The sequence below is a fragment of the Aplysia californica genome, unplaced genomic scaffold (genome assembly GCF_000002075.1).
Source record: "Aplysia californica isolate F4 #8 unplaced genomic scaffold, AplCal3.0 scaffold01136, whole genome shotgun sequence".
NCBI lineage: Eukaryota > Metazoa > Mollusca > Gastropoda > Aplysiida > Aplysiidae > Aplysia > Aplysia californica.
Window position 1 is genome coordinate 143,532 of NW_004798406.1, and position 26,243 is coordinate 169,774.

General features: G+C 41.3%; 1 protein-coding gene across 1 annotated transcript in view; it reads right to left on the minus strand.

Moving 5' to 3' along the window:
- The window catches only part of SAP (synapse-associated protein), a gene marked incomplete at its 5' end in the record, with an annotated part of 42,241 nt that overhangs the window by 13,143 nt on the left and 2,855 nt on the right, over positions 1–26,243 (minus strand). The window contains 7 exon segments of the mRNA NM_001204555.1: positions 123–125; positions 1,569–1,689; positions 2,494–2,566; positions 3,981–4,157; positions 5,057–5,159; positions 19,713–19,815; positions 21,153–21,309. Of these exon segments, the coding sequence (NP_001191484.1) occupies positions 123–125; positions 1,569–1,689; positions 2,494–2,566; positions 3,981–4,157; positions 5,057–5,159; positions 19,713–19,815; positions 21,153–21,309 (737 nt within the window).

The following is a 26,243-nucleotide window of genomic DNA, read 5'->3' on the forward strand; positions in this document are numbered from 1 at the left end:
CTTTTGAATCTTTTGAGAAGATCATCGCTTAAAACAAAGAGATACATAAAAGTGCGAGGTATTACACATGTTGTATTTGACAATGCTAAAGAAACAATATGGAAGTGAAGAGAAGAATTTACCTTCTGCAGAGTCCGTTGGTTCACGCATCGGGAGGGGAAATAGGAAGAAGAAAAAGGTCATAAGTCCATGCGATATCATGCAGCCAAAATGCAAACCGTTTCATTCACAAAAGATAAATGTAGAAGTAAACAAGACAGATCTTGTGAGGAACAGAGTCATTAAAAAAAATAGAGGAGTAGGCATGGGGGTAAAGAGAGAGAGAAGGGGGGCGGGAGAGCATTTTATAAGGGACAGCCAAACTTTATCAAGTGCTGAACTTTCCAATCAATAAATTACAACATTACATTTTTAAGAATAAGAAAAATTTAAAGAAAAAGTGATCATCAGCGCTGTAACAAACTTGGACAGTTGGACAGATCACTCAGGAAAAACCTATGAGAAAAGTCCCCCCCCCCCCCCCCAATTAGCCACACACACACATACTTCTCGCAGACATTGGGTACATTTCTGATTCTGACATTGGCTCAGAAACAGACAAAGTCCATGCAGAGTCTACTCAGTGCCAACAACAGAGCACGTGGCCTGGTGAACTACGTGGCCCACGAGGCAGTGCTGTGTGCTCTCAGTGCCATCAACAACAGAGCACGTGGTCTGGTGAACTACGTGGCCCACTGTGTTCTCAGTGCCATCAACAACAGAGCACGTGGTCTGGTGAACGACGTGGCCCACGAGGCAGTGCTGTGTGCTCTCATGCTGCTTCTTCACAGTTGTGCAAGTTGAGGACACTTCCTACACAGGGTGACGGCCCCAAGACTAAGGTATTTGGTAAAAAACCTAAAAAGTTTAAGGACACCCCCCCCCCCCACCTCACACAGGTAAACAACTGCAAAGATATTTTCACCATTTGTACAGAAGTGGATGGTATTCTCACAGCCTATGTGACAAAGTGATGATGTTATATATTCTGACTATCTGGAAGAAAAAGTCATCTTATACATTCTGTCGACTTTGTTCAACCATTGTTACGACTGAAACGCTGAATGTTACTGAACAAAATGCCATAACAATTCAAACAGTTGGGGATGGGGAAGAGATGCGTGTGTCACACACACGTCTACCAAGGTTTCCTGCTCAGTTGGCAGGACAGTATTCTTAGGGCCCCCCTCAACACAGCACCCACAAGTGGAGAATGTTAACTATATGTGGTCGCTTTTAAGCACAAGGGAAGCATCCCGAAAAATGCTGTTTTGAGAAATCGGAAGGCTAAGTTTTTGCCCCTTGTTCAGTTTCTTTAAAAGACAAGGAGAGTTTTCTCTATAACCAAACAAATATACACACCAAAGAAACAAAACTTCTCCTATAGGTAGGGCAATGCCCACTTTTGGAGTAGGTCAAGATTTCTGGAAAACCCCGAATCTGGGTTAGCCCGTTTGTCCTTAAAAGCGGCCACATGTAAAGGTGGGGCCCACCCTGTGACAGTGGAGGTCGCGTGGGGCAAGACTTACGTTCATCGGCACTGACGTCTTCGCTCCCACTCTGGTCTTTGCTCTTCATGAACGGGAATCTTCTCGAGAAGGAGAAATTTTTCTTTTTCCTGTCATTGGCTGCAGCAGACGAGGCAGGGGTCTGCGGGATAGACAGAACGACACACTTTCCACATCCGCTTTGGAATGGGTACAATGATAAAATTCCCCTTTAACACTTAACTCTTTAAACCCCACCAGACGCTCCTTCCAACTAGTGACAACTGTCTTGTTTTATTTGGAGCTAGTTTTTGCTTGTTTTTCTAAACTACTCCTGAACCACCAAGTTTTTTTTAGTAATGACTAAGTCTTTGTTTCCGCCATTTTGAAGTTGGGAGGCAAGCTTTTGGGGTTACAATGTGACATAGTGCACCAGGTTTATGTGACTGTAGAAAAAACTCTGGGAAACGGTGGAAAAAACTCAGGGTTTAAAGAATTAAGTCTCAATACATCTATTCTTAAAAACTTCCATGGCTAAGGTAACTGCCCCCCCCCCCTCCGGGCAGTGTCACTGACTGAAGTGTCTTTAGGCCATTCCCAAAGGGGGCATAGTAACATGTTCTTATGCACAGAAGAATTGTAAATGGGTTGATTTATCAATGTCATGCTCATACTGTGCTGGATCAACATAGGGGGAACTGCTGCTTTATCCCCCCCTCATTCCTCATCCTATCGCCATTTTCCTCTACTTCCTTTGTAAGTTGTCACACTCTTGTGAACATTCCACGGCTCTAGTACGGTTAGTGAGAACCCAACATTTTAATGTCAATTGTATAAACTGACATCTCAGGTTACGTGGAAGAGAAGGCTTCAGAGCCACATCTTTCATTTCTAGTCCAAGAGTGAAGACAAAAAGTCCAGTCAAAATGTCCACAAAGACACAGACACCAGGTGTTTCACTACTCACCTTCTCTGTGTTTGCACTGTTCTTGCCTGTAAATTTGACATTTTTCAATCTCGCTCTTTCTTTTCTTTCAACTCTGGAACAAAGGAGGCAAACAAAACAGTTGGAACACAATACATAAGACCTTCTTGCCTACAAGTAATGATTATAATATTAATAATTGCATTTACATAGCGGCATATCAACACTCTACAGCATGCTCTATGCGCTTCACAATCACAACTCGAAATTGTCCTAAGACGACTACCCGTTCTCGCGGAAAAAAAGTGGTCTTCTTAGACATGTGGATGTCTTGCAGTGTCACTGTTATCTTTTTTAACCCTATCCGTACACCCTGGAGTCATATTGTACCCCCGGGGTTGTATTCTTCACATTTTAGAATACTTCTAGTACGAAGATCTCTTTAAAACTTTCAGTATTTCGTAAAAAATCATTTTGACAGACTGCTATGCAAAGCGTACGGATCGGATTAACGAGTAAATTTCCTCTTTGGAAAGTGGTGGCACAGAGTTCCCCACGTCGCATGGATACGATAGTAAAACAGGACGTACATATAGGGTTAAATAAGGCAAAATGGAGAACTGGGAAGCGCCCGTTTGTACAGGTGACATCTTCTTATACAGGTGGCTGGGTATGATGTGTAACTATGACTGATAATGTACCTGTTTGCTGGGTATGATGTGTGACTATGACTGATAATGTACCTCTGTTTGCTGGGTATGATGTGTGACTATGACTGATGATGTACCTCTGTTTGCTAGGTATGATGTGTGACTATGACTGTCCCTCTGTTTGCTGGGTATGATGTGTGACTATGACTGATAATGTACCTCTGTTTGCTGGGTATGATGTGTGACTATGACTGATGATGTACCTCTGTTTGCTAGGTATGATGTGTGACTATGACTGTCCCTCTGTTTGCTGGGTATGATGTGTGACTATGACTGATAATGTACCTCTGTTTGCTGGGTATGATGTGTGACTATGACTGATGATGTACCTCTGTTTGCTAGGTATGATGTGTGACTATGACTGTCCCTCTATTTGCTGGGAATGATGAGTGACTATGACTGATAATGTACCTCTGTTTGCTGGGTATGATGTGTGACTATGACTGATGATGTACCTCTGTTTGCTAGGTATGATGTGTGACTATGACTGTCCCTCTGTTTGCTGGGTATGATGTGTGACTATGACTGATAATGTACATCTGTTTGCTGGGTATGATGTGTAACTATGACTGATGATGTACCTCTGTTTGCTAGGTATGATGTGTGACTATAACAGTACCTCTGTGCTGGGTATGATGTGTGACTATGACTGATAATGTACCTCTGTTTGCTGGGTATGATGTGTGACTATAACAGTACCTCTGTTTGCTGGGTATGATGTGTGACTATGACTGTCCCTCTGTTTGCTGGGTATGATGTGTAACTATGACTGATAATGTACCTCTGTTTGCTGGGTATGATGTGTGACTATAACAGTACCTCTGTTTGCTGGGTATGATGCCCATGCCCTCCTCCTCGCCCTCCGCCGTGATCCGCTTGGCCTGCCACCACTCGTCGTCGCTGGCGTTGGTCACATGCAGGATGTCACCGTAGTGGAACTGGAGGCCTTTGCTGGGCAGGCCAGAGTCTTTGCTCGGGTCGTAGTCAAACAGAGCTCTGTGAGGGAGAGAGGGGATAGACTATACATTACATAGACTGCACAGACTAGACCCTTGCTGGGGCTGGGCAGACCTGTCTTTGGTTGGGTCATAGTCAAATAGGGGGAGGGGGGTTAGACTATTGTCATAGACAAACAGGGCTATGAGGAAAGATTGAGAGGAGACAACAGATTATAATCATAGATAAACAAGACTCTGAGGCGATGGTGAGGGGAGAGAGTATAGACTATAATCTCAAACTATTCAATTATTTGCGCGACTATTCTAGAAAAGAAAACACACACGTTGACACAACACACTAGAGTGTAATGACTCGATATACGACATAAAGAGAACACATTTTAAGATCTATAAGACAATCTAAACCACAGTGGGTCCAAAGACTTCCTTGAAGACTCCACGATCCACACTGAAGAACACTTGCCAAGGATTTGAATTTGAACCAGACTCATCCCCATGACACCCACTGAACTATAGGTAGGTCTAGTCCCCACTACCTGAGAGAGATCTTTTAGTTTTAGTAAGGTTTAACGGCGCTCGCAACTGCATAAGATCATTTGAGCGTCAAGAGGTGGATGTCAACAGAGAAGTCCTTACAAGGAATCATGCTTACTCTGCTCACCTCTCTAGCCTCAACAGCACAAAGTCTGCTTCCACTATCAAGGCACCCCGGAAATAGTGGGTCACAAGAGAGTGACAAACATACAAAAGAAATAGAGGATAAATGACGACAGTAAGGATTAGGAAAGAAAAAAGCAACAGTTCCCCCTATGTTGTACTGGCACAGTATGAGCATGACATTGATAAATCAGCCTATTTTTACAATTCTACTGTGCATAAGAACATGTTAATGTCCCCCCCTTTGGGAATGGATAAGTGAGAGAGCTCAATCCTCACCTGACATAGAGAGTTTTCTTCTGTGTTGTGCGTAGGCTGCCCGTGCTGGTGTTCATCATTTGCTCCCTCAAGTCCTGGATCTTGGCCTCGAAGCGGTTGTAGTCTGAAACAAGGAGCCACAGTACAGCGGTTACCTTTGGGAGACTCACAGCATTGGTTTGTCCGTTTCCCTACCCTTTGCTTTAACAAAACCTCTTTCAACATGGAACTGTATTTAAGAAAAAAAACGTATCCGGTCAGACGTCCATTTCCGACACGCTCCGGCAGTCAAGGGGTCAGAGAGTGGAAACTGTCATAAAGTCCTATAGCAGCCAAAGGCGGAATTAAATCAGGGTCGTCGACCGCCCCCACATACTACTCTCCCCCAAACACTACTCTCATCTCTGATCTCCCACTGCACTGAGCTTGCAACGTTCTCTGTCTCACACACAGGACTACGTGGCCAAAAGAAGGCACAAAGTCACCAGTCACAGTCAGAACCAAACAAGTACACACATCCTCTGCAGTTCTACTTCATTAAAACTACAAGAAACTTTTACTTTTTTGAGGTGCCCACCTGAGCTCCAAACCTGTGAGACTATGCGTGAACATATCAAGTTTAGTTTTAGGCCGGTTTTACGGCGCTCCCAACTGCATAAGGTCATATGAGCGCCAGAACATTTCAAGTTTGTAACCAGAGGAGTCACACACTAAAAAAGCCGCGTTCCAGGACGTCAGTATATAAATTACAAACTACGCTGCCCCAAACCGACAAAATGCCATTTTTTTTCATTCTGGCGCCAAAATCTTTTAGCTGCTACATCGAAAGTCTGACCAGTAACCTTACTCATGTGAAAAAATCTAAGTGAAAAACTTTGACTGGTTTTTGAATACATTCAAATTCAAATGTCGGAATCAGTATTTATTTTTCAATGGTTACGTCGACAAAAACAAAAAGGACCACCATCAGCACACCAACTGCAATGGTCGGGCAATTTTTGCCGCTTCAACCAGGCCTCCATTATGCATGCACACACACACACACATGTGTGGTGACGCCGGGCACGTGGTCTTTCGTGGTAGGGCCTAGGAATGACATCACATCACTACGTCTTGCCACAGACTTGAAACATTTACAAAAACACGACGCTCTGTTCTTCACTGTGTCTGGCAAACACCTAGCCACTGCTCATGACAGGGTTCCTGCCACCAACTCACCACCAAAGGAGGTTTCAAGAAGAAATTAAAAAAATTCAGGGAGATTTGGTCAAGAAATTCATGCCTCTTTTAATGGCGCGCCAAGAACAATAATACAGGAATGTAAGGCTGCTGTGGGAGCTCGCACCCCAAAAGCCTATTTCTGATAGGCCTACACTTGCTCAAAAAGAATCGTAGTTTCGATTTTCAGACAAACATTTTGTTGATGTCCGATCCTGCGAAATTCAAAGAGTACTCAAGGAGGTTCCTTACATTCAAGGAGTTTTCGAGGAGATTTTTCCTTGAATTCAAATTCAGGGAGTTTTCAAAGAGATATTTCCTGAATGCACATTCAAGGTGTTTTCAAGGACCCCTTGAATTCAAGGAGGCCGCGGGAATCCTGTCATGATCCTTGCGGTTGCTGTTGTCTACCAACTTACCACAGCACTAAGGATTCTGGCAAAGTGGGTATTGCCGGACCAAATCGGGTCATAATGTGCCAGAAAAGAGACAATGATATATGTTCACTTTCCCCAACCCTAACTATTATGAATTAAAATCAATATACATAATTTTTGGCCCCACTTCACACACATTGGGTGCTGTCAGTGCACAAACAGGTACAGACACGTGGAGAGAATACCGCCTGACGGTAATGTCACAGACCTTGTTATCGTCATTTTGCCGTGTGATATACATCACAGACATTGTTCCTAGCCTCACTTTGCGATGATGTGTGAGTCATGTGTGAGTCACACGCTAAGCTGGATGTCTCCACAGGAAACAAAAGCCATAAGTAAACAAATTGAGAGGGAACAAACTCCAAGCAAAAGAAAGAGAGAGAGAGAGAGAGAGAGAGAGAGAGAGAGAGAGAGAGAGAGAGAGAGAGAGAGAGAGAGAGAGAGACAGAGAGAGAAAGAAACAGGCTATTTGAATGAATAAATTTACAGGCATAGCAGAGGAGGAGGAAGCAAAGCCAAAGATTGATACATGTAAAGGCGAGGAACGACAGATGAACTGATCCTCAAAGTTGCATAACCGTGCATTTGCATTTGTTATTAAAATGCCGATACATAGTTTGAGAGATGTTACAACTGAAAAAGATCTAGAACAGAGCAGGCTTTAGGAGCAGGGAGGATTAGGAAGAAGTAGAAAAAGACTGAAGGAAAAGTCAATGGAATGTCAGAATTGGAAAGAAAGAGATGTGGGGGGAAGGAAGCCAAAAGCAAGATGAGGAAGGGGCGAGGGTTAAGTTGAGGAAAAAAACTCCCCAAAGAATGCAGTAACAATATAAGCCAAAAAAACAAAAACCAAAAAGAATCCCTAGGTACAAACTGACAAAAGGTCAAAGCAAAAGGATTCCAGCAATCTTCCCTTAAGACAGAAATGTTACCACACCACTCCCACCTCTAACCCGCCCTTCCAACACAACATCAACAATATCACTGGCACCACCACCAACAACATCACTGTTACCAACAACATCAACGAAATAGGAAGACAAAGATTGAACAAAGACTAAAGAGCAACACAAACATCTATCATGCTGAAACAGAACCCAGTGAGTCGTGTGCATGCCTTTTGTGCATTCCGCTAGTCAACAGACTCTTTCTTCTCGTACCAAGGGAACCCACGGTGACACGTTTAGTTTTAGTAAGAGTTTACGGCACTTGCAACACAATAAGGTCATATAAGTGCCGAAGATTAGAGGTGTTACAAGAGAGTAACAAACACAAAAAAGAAGGGGAGGTAAAGACGATAGATGTTTGATAGGAAAGAAGGAGCAAACCACATCATAGCACCCGCCAACCACCCATCACAAACTCTACCCCTACAGAAACAATTTCAATTTTGAAAAAAATAAAGAAAAGACCCAACCCCCCAAAAATGTAAAAAAATGAAGATTCCTTCCACCATAGAAGTATAACAAATATAACAAATGACACTAAAACTAAAACTTCCAATAAGAGAAAAAGAAGCAACATCAGTCTGATCTATGGAAGCAAAAAAAGGGACGAGTGGAAACAATTCTCGCTACAACTCCCAATACCTCAACACGCGAACCTCACACAACACCCCCACACAAGCAAACAAAATTGGATGGCCTTGAAAATAAATAAAAGAACAGCGACCCCCCCCCCCCAACACAAATGTATTTCACGTCATCATGGGCCCCGATAGATACAAATCAACCCCCCCCCCCCCCCCAACCAAGGGCAGGAGGTAGAGATGCAGAAACAGTGGAAGAATACAACTAATACAAACAACACAAAACTGTAATCAAAAGAGGGGAGGGGAAGAAAAAAAAAATCCACATGGATGATTTTGCTTCTGTTGAGAAATTCCATTGACAATGCCAATGCATTGAGCTGGCAAAGTTCTGTGAGCAAAAACGTGCAAGAAAGACGTAAAAGTGACCTTGACCTTTCTCTGTGGTTGTAACCAAGAAGTGAGAGAACGCTGTCCATCTGTCCACACTTAGCTACAACAAAACAAAACCATCCGTGTCAATTTTTACTCCCCCACCCCTCTCACTGAGCGACTTTTACATTGGGAGAAAGGGCAAGAAGAGTTCTGTCCCCACAAGCTTTAGTTTCCGTACGAGTTTTACGGCACTTGCAACACAATAAGGTCCCCACAAGCGGCCGAGAGGAGGCAGACAAGCAATAAATAGCAAGCGCGAGAACAAGCCAAGCTAGGCAAGAAACGACACGGGAAACCAGGCACCTTGGTTTGTGACACTTTATTGTTTCTCACTAGGCTGCTCCATGTTACCTCTTTATAGAAGGATAAAAATTGGGCTATGACAATTGACACATAAGGAAGAATATATTTGGATATGGTAAGGGAGTATAGAATAGAACTTGTGGTAGCTCTTGTTAAGAATGGTCTGTCAGTTCATTCTGCAGGAACTAGTTGGTAAACACATTTTAAAAAGTAAAAAAAAAAAAAAAGTAAATGACAGCAAAAATTGCAACAAAACAAAAAGATTTCTACTCACTTCTTGGTTACAAGGTCAAGCAGGCTGCCTTAATAAACTGATTAAGATCATGTGTACAGTACAACAACATTGGGTACATAGGAGGGCTTTCAATCACAACCCGTCTGTGGTAAAACATGTGTACATAGGATGGACGACGTCTGCCGCAGTAAATAATCGACACTATATATAGTCCACTGTTACCACTGTGAACACATCACCAAACACAGTAAAAATATCGCTGAGGTAAAACATTGTTCAGCTTCATGGTGACGCTGACCTAGTTTCACCTGTGTGTGACACGGACAGCATATCTTATCAATCAATCACAACAATCATTGAAAAAATTAGCTAAATACAACAACAAAAATAATCAAGATATCTTAACTACAATTACAGCTCTGCACAAAGAGATAGAGAGAAATACAGATAAAGAGAGAGAGAGAGAGAGAGAGAGAGGGAGAGGGAGAAGAGGGAAGGGAGGGCGGGAGAGACAGAAAGCAAGAGGTAGAAAAAGAGAGGAAGAGACAGGGACAGAGGAAAGCCTGCAGGCATGAGCAAGGACTGGTGGACCAGTGAAGTGACATAGACGTCACAGCTGACAGAAACCTGAGGGAAAAACTACACAACCTGACTGACAAAACTAGTCTCTAAACATGGTCACTTTTAAGCATAAGGGGGCTATCCCGAAAAATGCCGTTTTAAGAAAATTGAAGAAAAAGTTTTTGCCCCTTGTTCGTTTCCTTTTTTTCCTTCCTCTGGTATCATTAGGATGTCGAGCGGTCCCCTTGTTCAGTTTCTTTAAAAGACAAGGAGAGTTTTTTCTATAGCCAAACAAATATACACACCAATGAAACCAAACTTCACTACAGGTAGGGCAAAACCCACTTTTGGTGTAGGTCCAGATTTCTGGAAACCCCTGCCATCTGGGTTAGCCCGCTTGTCCTCAAAAGCTGCATAATATAGCCTATACATCTACACATTCTTTTGTCAAAAGTTTATCAAGTTCAAAATACAGGTATTTCTTTAAAAAAAATTAATAATAAATAACAAACCAAACCAAAAAAGGTACACACAGACTTAACACTTCCTGCATGGGACATTTATCTAGTTAACACAGACAGATTATTTGTGTAGAAATATATATATATATATATTTGGAATGTATTGTGTATAATTTGGTTAATTATGCTTCTAGAATAACAACAAAATAATCCAACATAAAGGTTGAACACAAAACATTGGCAATCTGGCCACAACTAGGAACATCTATGCACGTATTGTAAACACAAAAAGAACTAGGAAACCATACACTACACTGGTTTCAACAAACAAACAAACAAACAATCAGCACTTTATGTCTCAACGCAGAAAAAACAAAACAAGAGCACAGAGCTCCTTGCCTTCTGGCTCAGCAAAACACCCAACAAAAACAAAACGAAAAACAAAACAAGAGCTAAGAACTCTTTGCCTTCTGGCTGAACAAAACACGTGCACACTGCTGCATCCAAAACACAATGGCAATTATTAAGGAAAAATATTTCTGCTGACCAACGCATGAACCCAAAATCCCATCTTTCCAAACAGGCCTGACACAAAGGGCTGCCCACCCACCCACTTCCTGGCTACGCGGCCTTTTGTGTCCGTCTTCATCCAACCTTTTTCCTCCTTCATAAAAAGATCAAGTGCCTACGTACATCTCTTTCACTAACAAGAAGCAAAGTTCACAGTTTTTATTACTGCAAAATGTCTTTACAAAACATCAGAGCGCACCTCACAATGTTTCTCTTCGTTACCGAAAAGATTTAATAAAAAAAAAAAACAACAACAAAAAAACAATAATAAAGACTAACAGAAATGAGTAAAGAAGACCAGCGCAACAATTTGAGCGTCAATGTTCAGCGTGGTGTCAATGTTCAGCGTTTAATTCAATACAATCTAGTTGATCTATGAGGAGAAACGGACAACTCGAAACTACCATTCCTATACGTTTCCTTGATGAGCGAGTGAGGAGAACAGCTGTGTACCACAACAGCACTCACGCCGGTCAGTTCACAAGTCTAAAATAAGCAAGGTTCATACTGAGCAGGAGATTTTTTTCCCCAAGACTTTTTCAAGACCAGATTTCTTTTTTCCCAAACAAATAACGTGTTTTTCCGTTCAGAATACATTATAGTACACTTCAGATCGCGTAAAGTCTAAACTAAGCCTTCTAAACTTCGAGGAAATATTTTTTTTTACAATAGATCTAGTTGAAAATTTGTGTTTCCAAGACTTTTCCAAGAATTTGGCCAATTCCCCAAAATTCCACGAGTTTTCCATGTCTTGGAAAATAAGACAAAATTCCAAGAGAAGCCTGAATAAGAAAACACGGGACACCAGGTCCATGCATGTGGCCACAGCTCTAAGGTACATAAAACCCCTCAAACAGCAAAAACCATCAAAATCAGAATTGGTTGAAAAAAGCTGAAAAAACAGAGTCCCCCACAGGCATTTCATCCACATCACAGCGAGAACAACCCCACACATTCACCGAGTCAAACAAGCTGCCACTGACAACCCCCCACATTCACCGAGTCAAACAAGCCGCCACTGATGTCACCAATCCTGGTGTGCTGCCGCTCTGAGAAATCCCCAGGGGGAGAAACACACGAACAAACAAACAAAAAACAAACAACCAAAAAAGAATGCTCGAGAGCCTGCCCCTAGAAAACTGAAATCGAGTCAATCAAACCAGCTGTAACGACCACCTGTCCAAGACAATCACCTGTACCAACAACCACTTCCCATTTGCATCTTTTGTGTAAATCATAACAATACTGCCCAAGATGGTGACCACTTTTCTCATAACCAACAAGGGGTATATGTTTTGGACAGGTCTCACTGTTTTCTCTAACAAAGTACGTGGAAAAAGCCGCCTCATGTTTCTGTCAGATCCTCACACTGCCAAGGTCCCATCAAACCAGTCTGCGACAAACCAACGAGTGGACATTGCCGGCACAAACGTGTGGACAACACAAACCCTGGATGCCATCGACACAAACCCTGCGGCCAGCCAAGCCCAACGAGTGGATGCCAACCAACAAGTGGACACCGCCGACACAAACCGTGCGTACCTGAGGTAGTGGATGTCCCCGGGGCGTGGTGGGTCGCTCAACTCAACATCTGTGGGAGCTCCGGGAACTTACGGCAGGCCAGAGGGAGGGAGACAGACACACACAGAGCAACCAGCCTCCCAAACACCTCCACACACTAGGCCTACTCTAGCACACACTCAGCTCCCACCTCAATAAGCTAGCTAGGAGGAACCGACGCCAGTGAACCGTGGGAGGAGGAGGAGGAGGTGGGGAGAAAAAAGACAGAGAGCCTCTCCAAGTGCTATCTATATAGCATCATCCCGGGACCAAACTATTGAGGGGGGGGGGGGGGGAGAACACAAGATGATGTGAGGAAACCACATGAAAATCTTTAGTGTATTGATTGTGCCTGAGCTAACAGTGAGGAGAGGAGAGGCTTGTGCAGTGAAGTGCCTGACTAAACAGCAGCTCAGAGCCTACGTCAATAAAACATATGTGAGGCTGACAAAGACTCTACTCCCCCCCCCCCTCATCTCAACCCCCAAATTGTGCAACACCTCCCACTGTGCATCAGTCCGTGTGGCGGTGGTTCCTGCTCTCCCCGGCTGTGGAAGGCACACAACACAGACTTCACAAAAACACACAGTTCAAATAGTTGTTTACTAAAGTCCAGTCCTTAGTTTTAGTTCTAGTTCTAGTAAGGTTTTACGGCGCTCGCAACTGCATAAGGTCATATGAGCGCCAAGGGGTGGATGTCAACAGAGAAGTCTAAACGGGGAATCAGACTTACTCTGCTCACCTCTCTAGCCTCAACAGCACAAAGTCTGCTTCCACTATCAAGGCACCCCAGAAATAGCGGGTCACAAGAGTGTGACAAACATACAAAAGAAGTAGAGGAAAAAATGACGGTAGTAAGGATTGGGAAAGAAAAAGCAGCAGTTCCCTGTTGCACTTCAGGCACAGTTATGAGCATGACATTGATGAATCAGCCCATTTACAATTTACAATTCTACTGTGCATAAGAACATATTAATGACCCCCCCCCCCCTCTCCCCTTTGGGAACGGCCTAAAGACACTTCAGTTAGTGACACTGCCCCCGGGGGAGAAAGTCATTTAGTGCTGGGAAAAAGTAAGACAGACAAACAACAGAGGGAAAGTAAACAAGTTGGACCCACAAGAGGCACCCTCCAACCACCCGCCAGCACTGAGACAAAGACACACACACACACACAGGCACAGACACACATACACACACACACAGGCGTGCCTCTACTCAGCCAGGTATGAAAGACAGTTCCCCACCAGGCTGTTTAGACAGTCACACCACGGAGCAAGAGGAAGGGGGAAGATAATGGGAAAATCAATACACGCCTTTCTCCAGCCACTGCCTGGGATGGCACGGGGAGGAAGGAAGGAGGAGAGGAACAGAGGCAGTCACAGGAGGAGGTGGTGAAGGTGAGTACTGGAGGTGAGTAGCACAGCACTCATCATCATCACTCTTTCTTCCCCATCACTTGCACGAGCTCAGGCAGAGCAACCCTCACTGTGAGCACACTATAGTCAGGGGCAGCTGCTCTCTTATGTTTTCTTACAAATAGAGCACACTATAGTTACGGGCAGCCCCTTTGATGTTCTCTTACAACTAGAGCACACTATAGTTACGGGCAGCTGCTCTCTTGTTTTCTTACAACTATCTCCCTACACCTCTCTCTCCAACTGTCTCACTGTATCCCCACACCTCTCTCTCTCAACTCTCCCACTGTATCCCCACACTTCTCTCTCCAAATCTCTCACTGTATCCCTACACTTCCCTCTCAAACTCACCTACTGCTACCTACTTTTCTGCTTGGTTCTATCTGAAATCAATGTTCTACTAAACACACACACACACAATTTCTGTCAAACGACAGATAGATTTTATCTCCACCACTAAATCTCTAGGTTTTTAGTTTTAGAAAGAGTTTTACGGCGCTCCCAACTGCATAAGACCACTAAATAATCTCAGAGATATCTAAAAAGATTATAAAATTCATGCCTACACTACACTGAGGGACAATTTGCCTAGAATTGACAAGATAGAATTGACAAGACAGACACAATTCCAACATTGTCGTTTGACTGACACACTATGAACACTTCCCTCAGCTGCCATCAGCCGACATGAGACAGAAGGAAAAAACTGCCTAGAATATCTCCGACAGCACGCTCAGTTATTTTTAGAAAGAATCTATGCCAAATTTCATATCAAATGCCAAAAATTGAAATTGACCACTCTTCTAAAATATTTCCTTTAAAACAAATTTGCGGGCATATCTAAAGGCAGAACTGGGAGGGAATCCTGTAGTCAAGTTTGATATGCATCATGGGACCAAAAAAAGAAAAAAAGTTTGATATGCATCCACTCACTTTCTAATACATTTACTGACAACATGGTTTTTTTTTCCTTTCTGTCTGTCAACACAAACCACTAGGACAAATTTGTGTTTCTATGCTACACAGACCACTGCCACTGTTCCCCATTTCAGTTTCCACACACAACTCCTTATCTTTTCTTAGACAACAAAACACTCTAACAAAACAAATCCTAACTGATTCCATCATTTTTTTTTTTTTAGCATCACAATGAAAAACAAAACCGGGCTTGGAAAGTCGAGCACCTCCCCTGTCCTCTCTATGACTTAGAACGGAGGCAACAACACAGGTAAAAGTAACTCTCCTGCTGGCTAAGAGAACAAAAGTTTTCTAGAAGCAGGCAAGCATCACATGGAAGACCAAAGGTCAGACAGAAAACGTCGGCACTCTTTCTAGACTTTTGATGACCGTGTTGCATTACACTAAGCATACCTACCACATGATTCCAGAGTTCCAAAATGTTTTCTTTAGCTAAAGTGCGTCCCAAAAGTGCCTTGTGTATGTGAAACAAGTCAAAAGCAACGTGCCACGGGTCAAAGTAAAAATCCACGAACAGCCTGCTCCCAGGAGGATAGAAGTAAGACGGAAGCCAACGCGACACATGAAACCACAACTTCCATCTACCCTCCAGGAAGACACCATCATACCACACATGGGGCCATCATACTCAAGGGCAACAGTTGTCAGAATAGAAAAAGAATGCACAGCTGTTTGAAAAAACCAAACCCTGATAACATGAACAGACAAAAATATTTCAGAAAAGAGCATAAAAACCCCCCACAAAAACATTCAAAAAATTAAACCAAATTTCAGCCAAAAACAAAACATAAACACTCAATTTTTCTTTAAAAAAACAACACATATATATATATATAAATTCAAATCAATATTTTTGGGAAAAAAGAGAATCTTACAAATGTCACAAGCATGGAATGAAACGTTAATGATAAGTTTATTAATTCTCATACAGAGCAACACTCAAACAACTTTAAGCTACATTGTCATGTCATACAGAGATAACTACAATTGTTGCGGAACTTGCAGGACCAAACTGCCGGTGCACACATGGGTCCATCATGTGACTCATTGGCCAGTCTCATGGCTCATGTGTCCATCATGTGACTCATTGGCCAGTCTCATGGCTCATCATCTGTTTGTCTCATACATTATTATACCTCCTACAGTCTTTTCTACCATCAACACTTCCTCCTTTTGGCAAGTGCGTCGCTCCATCGTGCGTACAATGTGACCGTGAATGTAGAGCAAACCAAAGTGGGAGACGAGACTAACAACACAGTATCTAAAGTATCCCACGACAGAAATTTGTGACGCGTCCCGACGGTTCGGCCCACTAGGTGGCTACAACTGAACAGCAGAAATTGCCAAAAACACTTGCTGGGTCTAAACATAGCATCTAAAAAAAAAAGAAGCTTTATTAGACTTTTGAATGACTTTTCTGTTGAAAAAATCAATTAAAAAATCTGTAAACTTTGCTGTTCAATGTGTTTTTCAAGCTATTTTGGAGAACGTCTTAGTTCTGTGATGCAGTTATTTCTCAAATCTTTGCCAATATCTCAGTATTTTGCCTCGGACAGCAGTGAAGCATTCCAAATTTGAATTGTGCGTCATTTCATTAAATATTACCGTATTCATTTGATATTGGTGTCATATGAAGGGGAATTCTGTCCTCTTTACATCTGTACCAAAAACTCAAATGATGAAATCTGTACCTAGAGGCCCAAACCGTCGGGTTTCCTCACATTTGATGTTGCTGATATGGAAGTTTAAAAAAAGCTGAAAACACCCACCCACCCACCTCGTAATAAATCAATCAATCTCAGTACACGATCTTTGAATCAGCTGTAAGCAAGGGAGAAAAATGACTGTGAAGTGTCTTGCTCAACACAAGTAAGGAATTTTTCACAAAATCCTCCATGGAGGAAAGAACAGCTCTGACCGTGGAGGCAGCTGCCGTTTCTAACAACATCCAAAAAGAACAAACAAGTACGGGCAAAACAAATTTTTCTCGACCCTTCAAAACGGTTAACTTGGAGAGACGACCAGTCTAGACATGACATTGATTATAAGATGAATCCAAGAAGGGAAATCAGAAAAAGACGGCTTAAATCTCTACACTCACCTCCATCATGCTTAAAAAAAAAAGAAGGCTAAGATGGCGTGACCATGATGGAACCATTTCACATAAATTCACAGGATATTCAAAATGATCGTCATTTAACAAAGTTTGTAAGTAGGAAAAGGGGAGGGGGAAAAAACTTAAAGGAAAGTTTTTAACAAAATGCAGCCCATATTATGATCAAGCCATTTGGAAGAGAAAGTTGGGAAATTCATTGTAACTGATAGTGTAGTCCCCCTTTTTAGCACTAAAATTCCTAGTATGTCAAAACCAAAATTCTTCTCTAATAAGGTCCATCAAAGAGAACTGAAGGGTTATGTCAAGATAAAAATGGACTGATAAATCGAATAAATTGACGACGTCCTGCGGCGAGCTTCAAAGGTAAAAAACAAACAAACAAAACCAACCTAAAGTGTTCGTATCTGAAACACATAGAGCATCTCATAACAACAATACGCCACGGCTATGCTGAACATTTTTTTGATCGATTCCTCAAGTGAATAAGACAAAAGTTCCTTTGGCTAAGAATGACCAATATTCTTCACAAGCCACACAGCACACTAATCATAACGGATATGAAGACTGTTCAGTAGCACCATTCAAGCCAAATGAAACAGCATGCAAGATGGCAGCCATGCTATACATACACGAAACGAAAAAGAAACGATCAAAAACATAAAAATCCCTCTGTGAGTAAAAAAAAAAAAAAAAAAAAAAAAAAAAAAAAAGAGCCATATAACAGGTCAGCACACAGACAAACACACTAGCAATACCTTCTGTACAACAGAGAGTCATGACACAATAAGTAGGAGGACAATAGCTCTATGGAGAACCTCAGCCAGATAGGTAGACGCACCGCAATCCCTCTTAGCTGTCTCCTACACTTTTGAGATAGGTAGACGCACCGCAGTCCCTCTTAGCTGTCTCCTACACTTTTGAGATAGGTAGACGCACCGCAATCCCTCTTAAATGTCTCCTATACTTTTGAGATAGGTAGACGCACCGCAGTCCCTCTTAGCTGTCTCCTACACTTTTGAGATAGGTAGACGCACCGCAATCCCTCTCAGCTGTCTCCTACACTTTTGAGATAGGTAGACGCATTGTAATCCCTTTCAGCTGTCTCCTATACTTTTGAGATAGGTAGACGCACCGCAGTCCCTCTTAGCTGTCTCCTACACTTTTGAGATAGGTAGACACTTTTGAAACAGGTAGACGCATTGTAATCCCTCATAGCTGTCTCTCACGCTTTTGAAATAGGTAGACATTCTTACACTTTTGAGAAAGGTAGATACCGCAATCCCTCATAGCTGTCTCCTACACTTCAGCAAATTGTAGGAGGAGATAACCAGCATGACCCCACACAAGCTTTTTTAGAACACAGGGTGACCTCCCATATTTTGTCGGCGTGCTGACCCAATACTAGCACCTCACTTCAAGGAAAAATTTAAAAGATTGTTATTGCTTGTTCCCTCTCGTCTGACTGCTATTAAAACAAAGTAAAATCAAATCGCTCTGTTTAATTTTCTCAGATCTATACACACCGGTCTAAAAGTGGGAGACCCTTACAAAGATGAAATTTTTTGTAAAAATCAACAAGACTTAACGAAAGAGGGGTTAATTTTAAGAACTGTGGTTTTTAAATCTTCAAAAATCCATAGATAAATATAAGAGCCATTGGGATTATTTGTTGCCAAACTTTGGGGGAACCTTTCTATAGGACAATATCCCCCAGGGCTTTGTTCTTGCCACTTACATGTGATTTGTAGAGGAGAATCTAGTTCTGCTGTCACCTTCTCCATGCCTTTATTGCTTGGGATCTTAAAGGCTAATACTTGCGTGAAAATTTAAAATTTAAAATTGGGAAGCATTTCAAAACTTCATAAATTCTTAACACACCTTGGCTTAAAAACTACTCTTGTCTAATTTTTTAACAAACAGGTTGTTGAATTTACTCCACCTGTTACAGAAAGGAAAGAACTTTGATCTTAAAAGAATCAGCGCTGTTCTCCTATGATCCCCTCTTGAACTCAACAAAGTGGTATACGGAAATCTCGCAACGGAGCCATCTCGCGCCTTTTGTATGCCGGCAGGCTAGCTTGTTCAGTTTTTGAACCAGGATCTGGCTCTAGTCTCCTATTGCTGGGTGTTGGTAATTGTAAGACGGTACGTACAATGTATTACACACAGGGTTCTGAAATTTTACAGTAATATACGAGACATGTGGGGTGCCTGTCTGGTCGACGCCCATGCAGCAGCCCCTCTTGGTTTTTGAAAACGGAAGAAAATCGCACAAACACGGCAATTTCTGAGGTTCTAAAAATCTGTTGACACTGAACGCTCGCGTGTAGTAAGTTTGACCTTTCCTCCGATTGGTTCCCCAAGTTTCATTCACTTTCATTTATGGGTTTTCCACGTAACAATACCTGGAATAGAGCTACCTCTGATCTCGAATGGCCTCATTTCTGGCCCAAAGTGCAGCGGGAAATTGGCATTTCTTTAAAGGAAGGTTCTCAATTTAAATGAATCCAAAGAATTTGAACACTACTAGCTAGCGTTGATCCATGCTGCGATGATTTTTAAAGAAAATAGCACCCCCCCTCCTTACATATTTTTGAGGGATGTCGGTCTACCCATCTGGAGATTCATTCATGAAAGAAGAAAATAGGTGATAAATGTATAGATAGTCCACAAAACATTTGAGAGCAGGAAAAGACGGAGGGGGAAAAAATGAAGACAAAGAATATCATTTATACATTGGAAAAAAAAAAGTTTGTAAAAAGGACAACAACAACAACCAAAAAAAAAAAAAAGAAAGTAGAGAGCCACAAAAGCAGATGCTGACTACTGTTTGTGTGCCAGGATCCGTCTCATACCTTCAGGCCTGTACTGGGCCACAATGTCCACAGTGTCCCCGGCTCGCTTGAGGGCCTGCGCCGCCTCCTCGTGGGTGGCCAGTCTCAGATCTGTGGCGTTCACCTGGACACAGACACAACACGCAATTGTAGTTTTACTTGTTTTCAAGTTTTAGTAAGAGTTTTACGGCACTTACAACACAATAAGGTCATATAAGTGCCGAAGATAAGAGGTCTTACAAGAGAGTAACAAACACAAAAAAGAAGGAGGGGAGATAAAGACGATAGATTTCTTATAGGAAAGAAGGAGCAAATCACACCAGAGCACCCGCCAACCAACCATTTAGTTAGTTGTTGAACACTTTCTTTTCTAATTACTTAGACTAATGTATGTTTTGTTTTGTTTTGGTAAGAGTTTTATGGCGCTTGAAACAAAAATACGTCTTTAAGTGCCCAAGATAAGAGGTGTTACAAGAGGGTAACAAACACAAAAAAGAAGGAGGACAGATTTAAGGACAATAGAAGTTTGATTGGAAAGAGAAAGAATGAGCAAACCATACAAGAACACCAACCACCCACTTACTAATGTCTACATACACAATTTTGTCAATACAACAAACCAGCAATAATTTGTTTGGTACTATAAAACCAAAACAAGTGCAACTATACATCCCCTTCTTTTCTTTGTAAGCAAGTAAGTAAGTTTAAGTTGTAACTATTCAGTGTTTAAGGTAATACAAACATTTTGTTACTTTTGACTATTGCTGCAAAAATTAAAATGTCTTCCTTATCATCTAGTCTTAACCAACTGCTAACAGACGCAATTCATAAGCACCTGCATTTGTATTGAGTTTCTCACTACAATAACTGTTTTACTATAAAGTAACAATGCAAATTTTTTAAACTTGATTTGAAGGCTTATTTGCAAAATGAAGTAAACATTTATTATGAAAACAGTGACCCTAAATAACCAAAAAATATATTTATCAACATATCTCTCTGTCTTGACATGTTTTTAACCTTTGTATGCTCAATAATTCTGTACTACGCACAATTTACAGCAAGAGACCAAAATTTCAAAATTGACATACACACAACATATCCATGGCTGAACACAAGAAGTGATTATATGTCCGCTTTAAATCTAAATGGAGATTACAATCAATGGGGTAGCGAGATTTTAAGCCCCTATTTTACCTCTGTAAATATCTCAGCCCAAGTTTGATTCAGTATTGAGATATTAACGTTTCTTTTTGGACTATGCTTTAGAGATTTCAAAATCATCAAAAATTTCAAACTCGTTTTTTTTCGAAACAGTGAAAAGTGGAAACAGTCACTTCTTACGCTCAGCCATCGATATTGTAGTAAGTGAAGCCCTCATCAAATATCTGACATACAGTTAAAACAATTACTACATTAGCAAAAACTATACTGCCTAAGACTGCTGAAAAGACAACTCACAGAAATGATCTGGTCCCCACGTCGCAGTTCACCGGAGAGGTCTGCAGGCCCTCCAGCGAGAATAAAGGAAACAAAAATTCCTTCTCCATCTTCTCCTCCGACAATGTTAAATCCGAGCCCAGTTGACCCTTTCTTTAAAATTATTTTTCTTGGATCCCTGAAACAATGATGGGAGAGAAAATAAAAAGAGGTTAATGCATAGCCCGATGAATGAAATAGTACACAGTAAAGACATGTTACACGCACGATAGTGAAAGATAGAAATCGCAAAACTATGATATAATTCCATCCATCAAAAATTCAAAATTGTCTGTGTCCCTTCTTATTGCCTTGACCAATGTTATCTGAAAAAGAACTTTTGACTTTTATCTGTGTGGAAACAGACATACATTCACTGGCCCCATCACCACTGGGAACTAAAAAAAACCCAGACCTTACTCGTCATCCGACCGCACTAAAGTGGTGAAGGGGCTGACTTCCAGTAGTGGATGTGACGCGAAAACGGGACGTGATTCTATAAAAATACCCTAAGTCTATTACTCACTGGAGGATTCGGGTAAAGATTCATGACTTTCAGGATTAGTAGAGATTTCTGCAGCAACAGATATATTGATAGTTTCAGTAATGTAATGACGAGACAGAGATAGATCTAGGCCTATGTATGTCTAACTAAATTGTTTTCTGGAGAACAATTCCTTTCTTTTGGTTTTACTTTAGGCCTAATTCACTGTTATTTTCTACTTTAAGAATTCATTACAACTGATCATAGACGCTTTAGTTTCATTAACTTTCAGGCTTCAATTCACGGTCTTGTGTAACTATATATATATATATAGATCTATGTCATGTTCTATGGAGGGACAGTAGCATAATTACTGGAAGAGACGCTGTTGAGAAAAAACAAATATTACACGAATGTGGTGCCCTCTATGAGGATCAACTACAACAAAGTTACACAGGGAATACAGATAAAAGCATCTAAGATGTTTCTGGTGAATTATTTGGTAGCAAATAACAGGAAGAGTTCTATACTACAAAAAACAATAGTAGTATAGTAGTCTCCGATCATCAGGGAAATTTGAGGGTCAAATCTCACCGTTATCTTTTACTCCTTACTATTTCTATTAAGTCACCTCTATGTCTGCCAAGTCAGAAGAACACACTCCCCAGATGAATCTAAGTTGAATATTCACTGGGGATATTTCTTAAAACTATCCACAACTGTTCAGAAGAAAGTAAATAGTTTTTTCGTGGGATGATGAATAAGGTCCGTTTTTTTAGTATTAAGATTTACTTTTAGTAGGTACCACAAACTGAAATTTCAAAGTCCTCTGATTTCATATTTAACCGCACTTTATAGAATTTATCATTCTGAGCATTTTGATACCAAATTTATACATGTAGCTTCATTTTTAACAATGTTATGAACATCTGAAGTTGCAGAAAAATGTTACAGTTTTTAAATTGCGAAATGTCTACACTTTGAGATGTCACAACATTCTTAAATTTGAACGGACGTTCACAAAAACTTGTGGACACACACCTATGCACATAGAGAACAAGCTCAATTTTTTTCAGGGCTATGAAATAACTATAAATGGAAATTTATTGACGGAAACATGGCTTTTTGACCAAAACGGCAAGAAATACAAGGGGAGGTTAAAATCACCACTCGCAACCGCCGGCTTATCAGCTGCGTGCCGGGCCGCGCTGAAGGGAAAAGAGAGAATTTATACGAAACCGGGGCGATGGTGCCCTGCTTGCAAGCTGACGGGGAGCGTCCGGTATTTATTTGCGTATAATGGCTGTGTAATTCTTGAAGAGGAATGAATGGGCTTTCGGCCGATATATTTCCGTAGTCAGTCCGATCGCTGGTTCCATAAAAAAAAAACAGGTCCGAAAGTTTTCACACGCAAATCTCTTCTACTAATTCTTTAAGGACAGACTTTAGAAATATATCACCGGAAAGAGCATCTTCTCATCTTGAAATATCGACGAATCAGATTGCAGTATTTAATACCATAAACGCTCCCCGTTCCTCTTCAACCGAGGTCACTCGAAAAATCAATACACGAAACGCGCGGCCGCGACAGTGAAAACCTCGATAGTGTTGTCTTTTATCCCACAAGATTTTGCTTTCAAAAGAATCGTTGAATCAAATAAATAATACCACTAAAAAGAGGAAAAGCTCCTCTTTCTTCGGATATATCAAGTGTCTGTGTGTATGCATGATTACACGGCGTTTTAGGAGGGTAAAAATATGTGTTTTGGTCTCCGTGACAGTGCGCCACGGGGTTGCACGGCCAGTTTGCGGTACCTACTTTTACTTTTAGGCTTTTTTTTATGACAATAATGCATGGTTTTTGTAGTCATTAGGGGGGTTTCAGGGGGTCTCCCCCTGAGATGAGCGAGTACATAATAGCTGTGTAGTAGTAGTTAGTACGGCAGGTTGGGGGTGGGGTGGGGGGGTGTCTCCCCCCTTAAAATAATGTGCCGTAACATAGATCTAAACTAACCATTTGCGACTTTTTTCAAAGCCAAAATCGTGTTCAGGGCCCTAAAAAAAACCCTATACAGCTACAAAATAATACCCTTTTTGAGACGCGAGCGTATTTAATAAATTTACTGACTTCAGTTTAATAGGCCTAGATTTTAGATCGGAAGTGGCTATCCTCACCTGGGGTGAGAATAAAAATACGATTGACCTCTCACCCCGGATTAGACTTGCCAGCGTTGGCTATTCTCACCCGGTGTGAAACAAGACCTGTATTTCCTGATTTCGGACTGTCTATCGGTGTGGATGATCAAATTGACAAAAGCAAAGAAAAAATGACGTTATAGCACAAAAGTAAGCTAATTTGATCGTCTACAAAGATGCTATGGCTATTTCACTTTTCGAATCAAGCTGAACTACGCGGGTCGCCATTTTGTTTTGCTCGGAAATTCTCGCAAGATCTACTAGTAGTACTAGTTACTCCTCCTCTCTCTCTGAATACTGTCTATCAGTGTGGACGATCAAATTGACAAAAACAAGGATAAAAAATGATGTTAAAACACAAAAATAAATTAATTTGGTCGTCTACGAAGATGCCATGGCTATTTAACTTTCGAATAGAGCTGAACTATGCGGGTCGCCATTTTGTTTTGCCTGGAAGTTCTCGTGCTACTCCTCTCTCTCTCTCTACCCTCTCTACACATCTCTGTTATCACAGTGTAGAATTCTGTGGTTCACGGTGAAAGCTACACTGGTTGGCCTAGGCTATCACGGTGAACGCACACCGGGTGAGAATAGCCAAAAGGTTTGCCTGCGCTATTCTCACCCGGGGTGAGAATACAGGTGGCCATCTAGATAGAATCTAATCTAGATTTACTAGATATTCTTATATATATGTGTGCCTACTAATCCTTACTAATATTATGATTGATCTGGGAAAGCCTGCCTAGATCTAGATCTAGATCTAACTGAACCACCCTCATCACTTCATCTGTGTATCTCAAGAAAAAAAGTCAACCCACCTAACAAGACAATGCAGCCGACAGAAACTAGATCTAGTAGAGAATTTAGATCTAGATTCTAGATATCTAGAATTGCAGACCTAGAATAGAATATCTTGCTAGATCTAGATCTAGAGTAGAGTAAGAATCTGTGGCTAGCTTAGATCTAGACTCTAGATCTAGATCTAGAGTCTAGCCCTAGAAGAATTAATACTTAATATCTAGATTTAGATCTAGAATTTATCCAACTAAAATAAAAGTTGTACAAAAGCCTTGATTCGTAGTCCTCACTGATCTAGGGGAAGGACTTCCGTGATGAGCGACCACCCCGACAAATACAATAAATAAGAGACCTAGAATCCAGATCTGTCTCTACCCTTACCCTAACCCTATCTCTACCCCAACCGCTTCCCCACACCCTAACCCTACCCCAAACTCACTATTCTACTCTGTATCATAGGCCTAGTGTGTCTCTTGTTACGGAATTCCTCCCAATCTGGATCTTCTACTTCTACACAACATTACGGATTGAAAAACTAAAAACATCCATTATCGTTGTTACATAAACTACAATTGACATTAAACAGCACGAAATCTCAATCCATTTTGCAGCAAAACAGTGACTTGACAATTTCAAACATTATGTATCACAAACAAAAGGCACAGACAGGAGAGAAACAAACTCCATCTACACTCGCATCGAGAAGAGACAGGAGACAGTCTAGTCTTTGGAAAACACACCTTCTGACTCTAGGATCGTAAAAATAGGGCTCCTTTCGTCCGTCTGTTCGATGCATATTGGATTAGTCTAACTAAAAGGGCACTTCAAGTGTCCATATCAATCAGAATTTAAAACTTAAAAGATCGCGAATACTTCTTTGCTAGCCTACCGGGCTCCTCACAAGGAAGCCATCTTGAATCTTAACATCTCGCCGATGTCGTTTGTATCGCAGCATCTGATTGGTTGAGTGAGGCGGAACTAATGTTGTTTTCATCCATTCGTAGGCGAGGACTCATCCTCACAAAAATCAATAAACTAAAAGTGTCGCCTGTCAGAATAGGATGATACGAAACAAGTTGAATAATAATTTCGACGACCCAATTATATCCCATCTGCCACACCACAATAAAACCTGACATTAATAGTTCGTTAAGACGTAACCTTTTAATTTGATGGCAATACTTGACTCAGCTGTACTGTTCAAAACAGAGAGATCAACACATTCACTATCCTCCTAGCCGATGGAACAACAAGAGTGGGCAACCCCGTAAAAGGACAGCCCTGCAACAGTCTACTACTATCATATCATATCACATTACATCATACTATATTATATTGTATCATATTATATTATGTTATTATATTATATTGTATCATAACTTAGTTTTCGTAAGAGTTTTACTGTACTTGCAAACACAATAAGGTCATATAAGTGCAGAAGATCAGAGGTTTTACAAGAGAGTAACAAACACAGAAAAGAAATAAAAGAGATGAGGACGATAGATGCTTCATAGGAAAGAAGGAGCAAACCACACCAGAGCACCCGCTAACCACCTGCTATTATATTACATTATACATATACAATGTATTATATT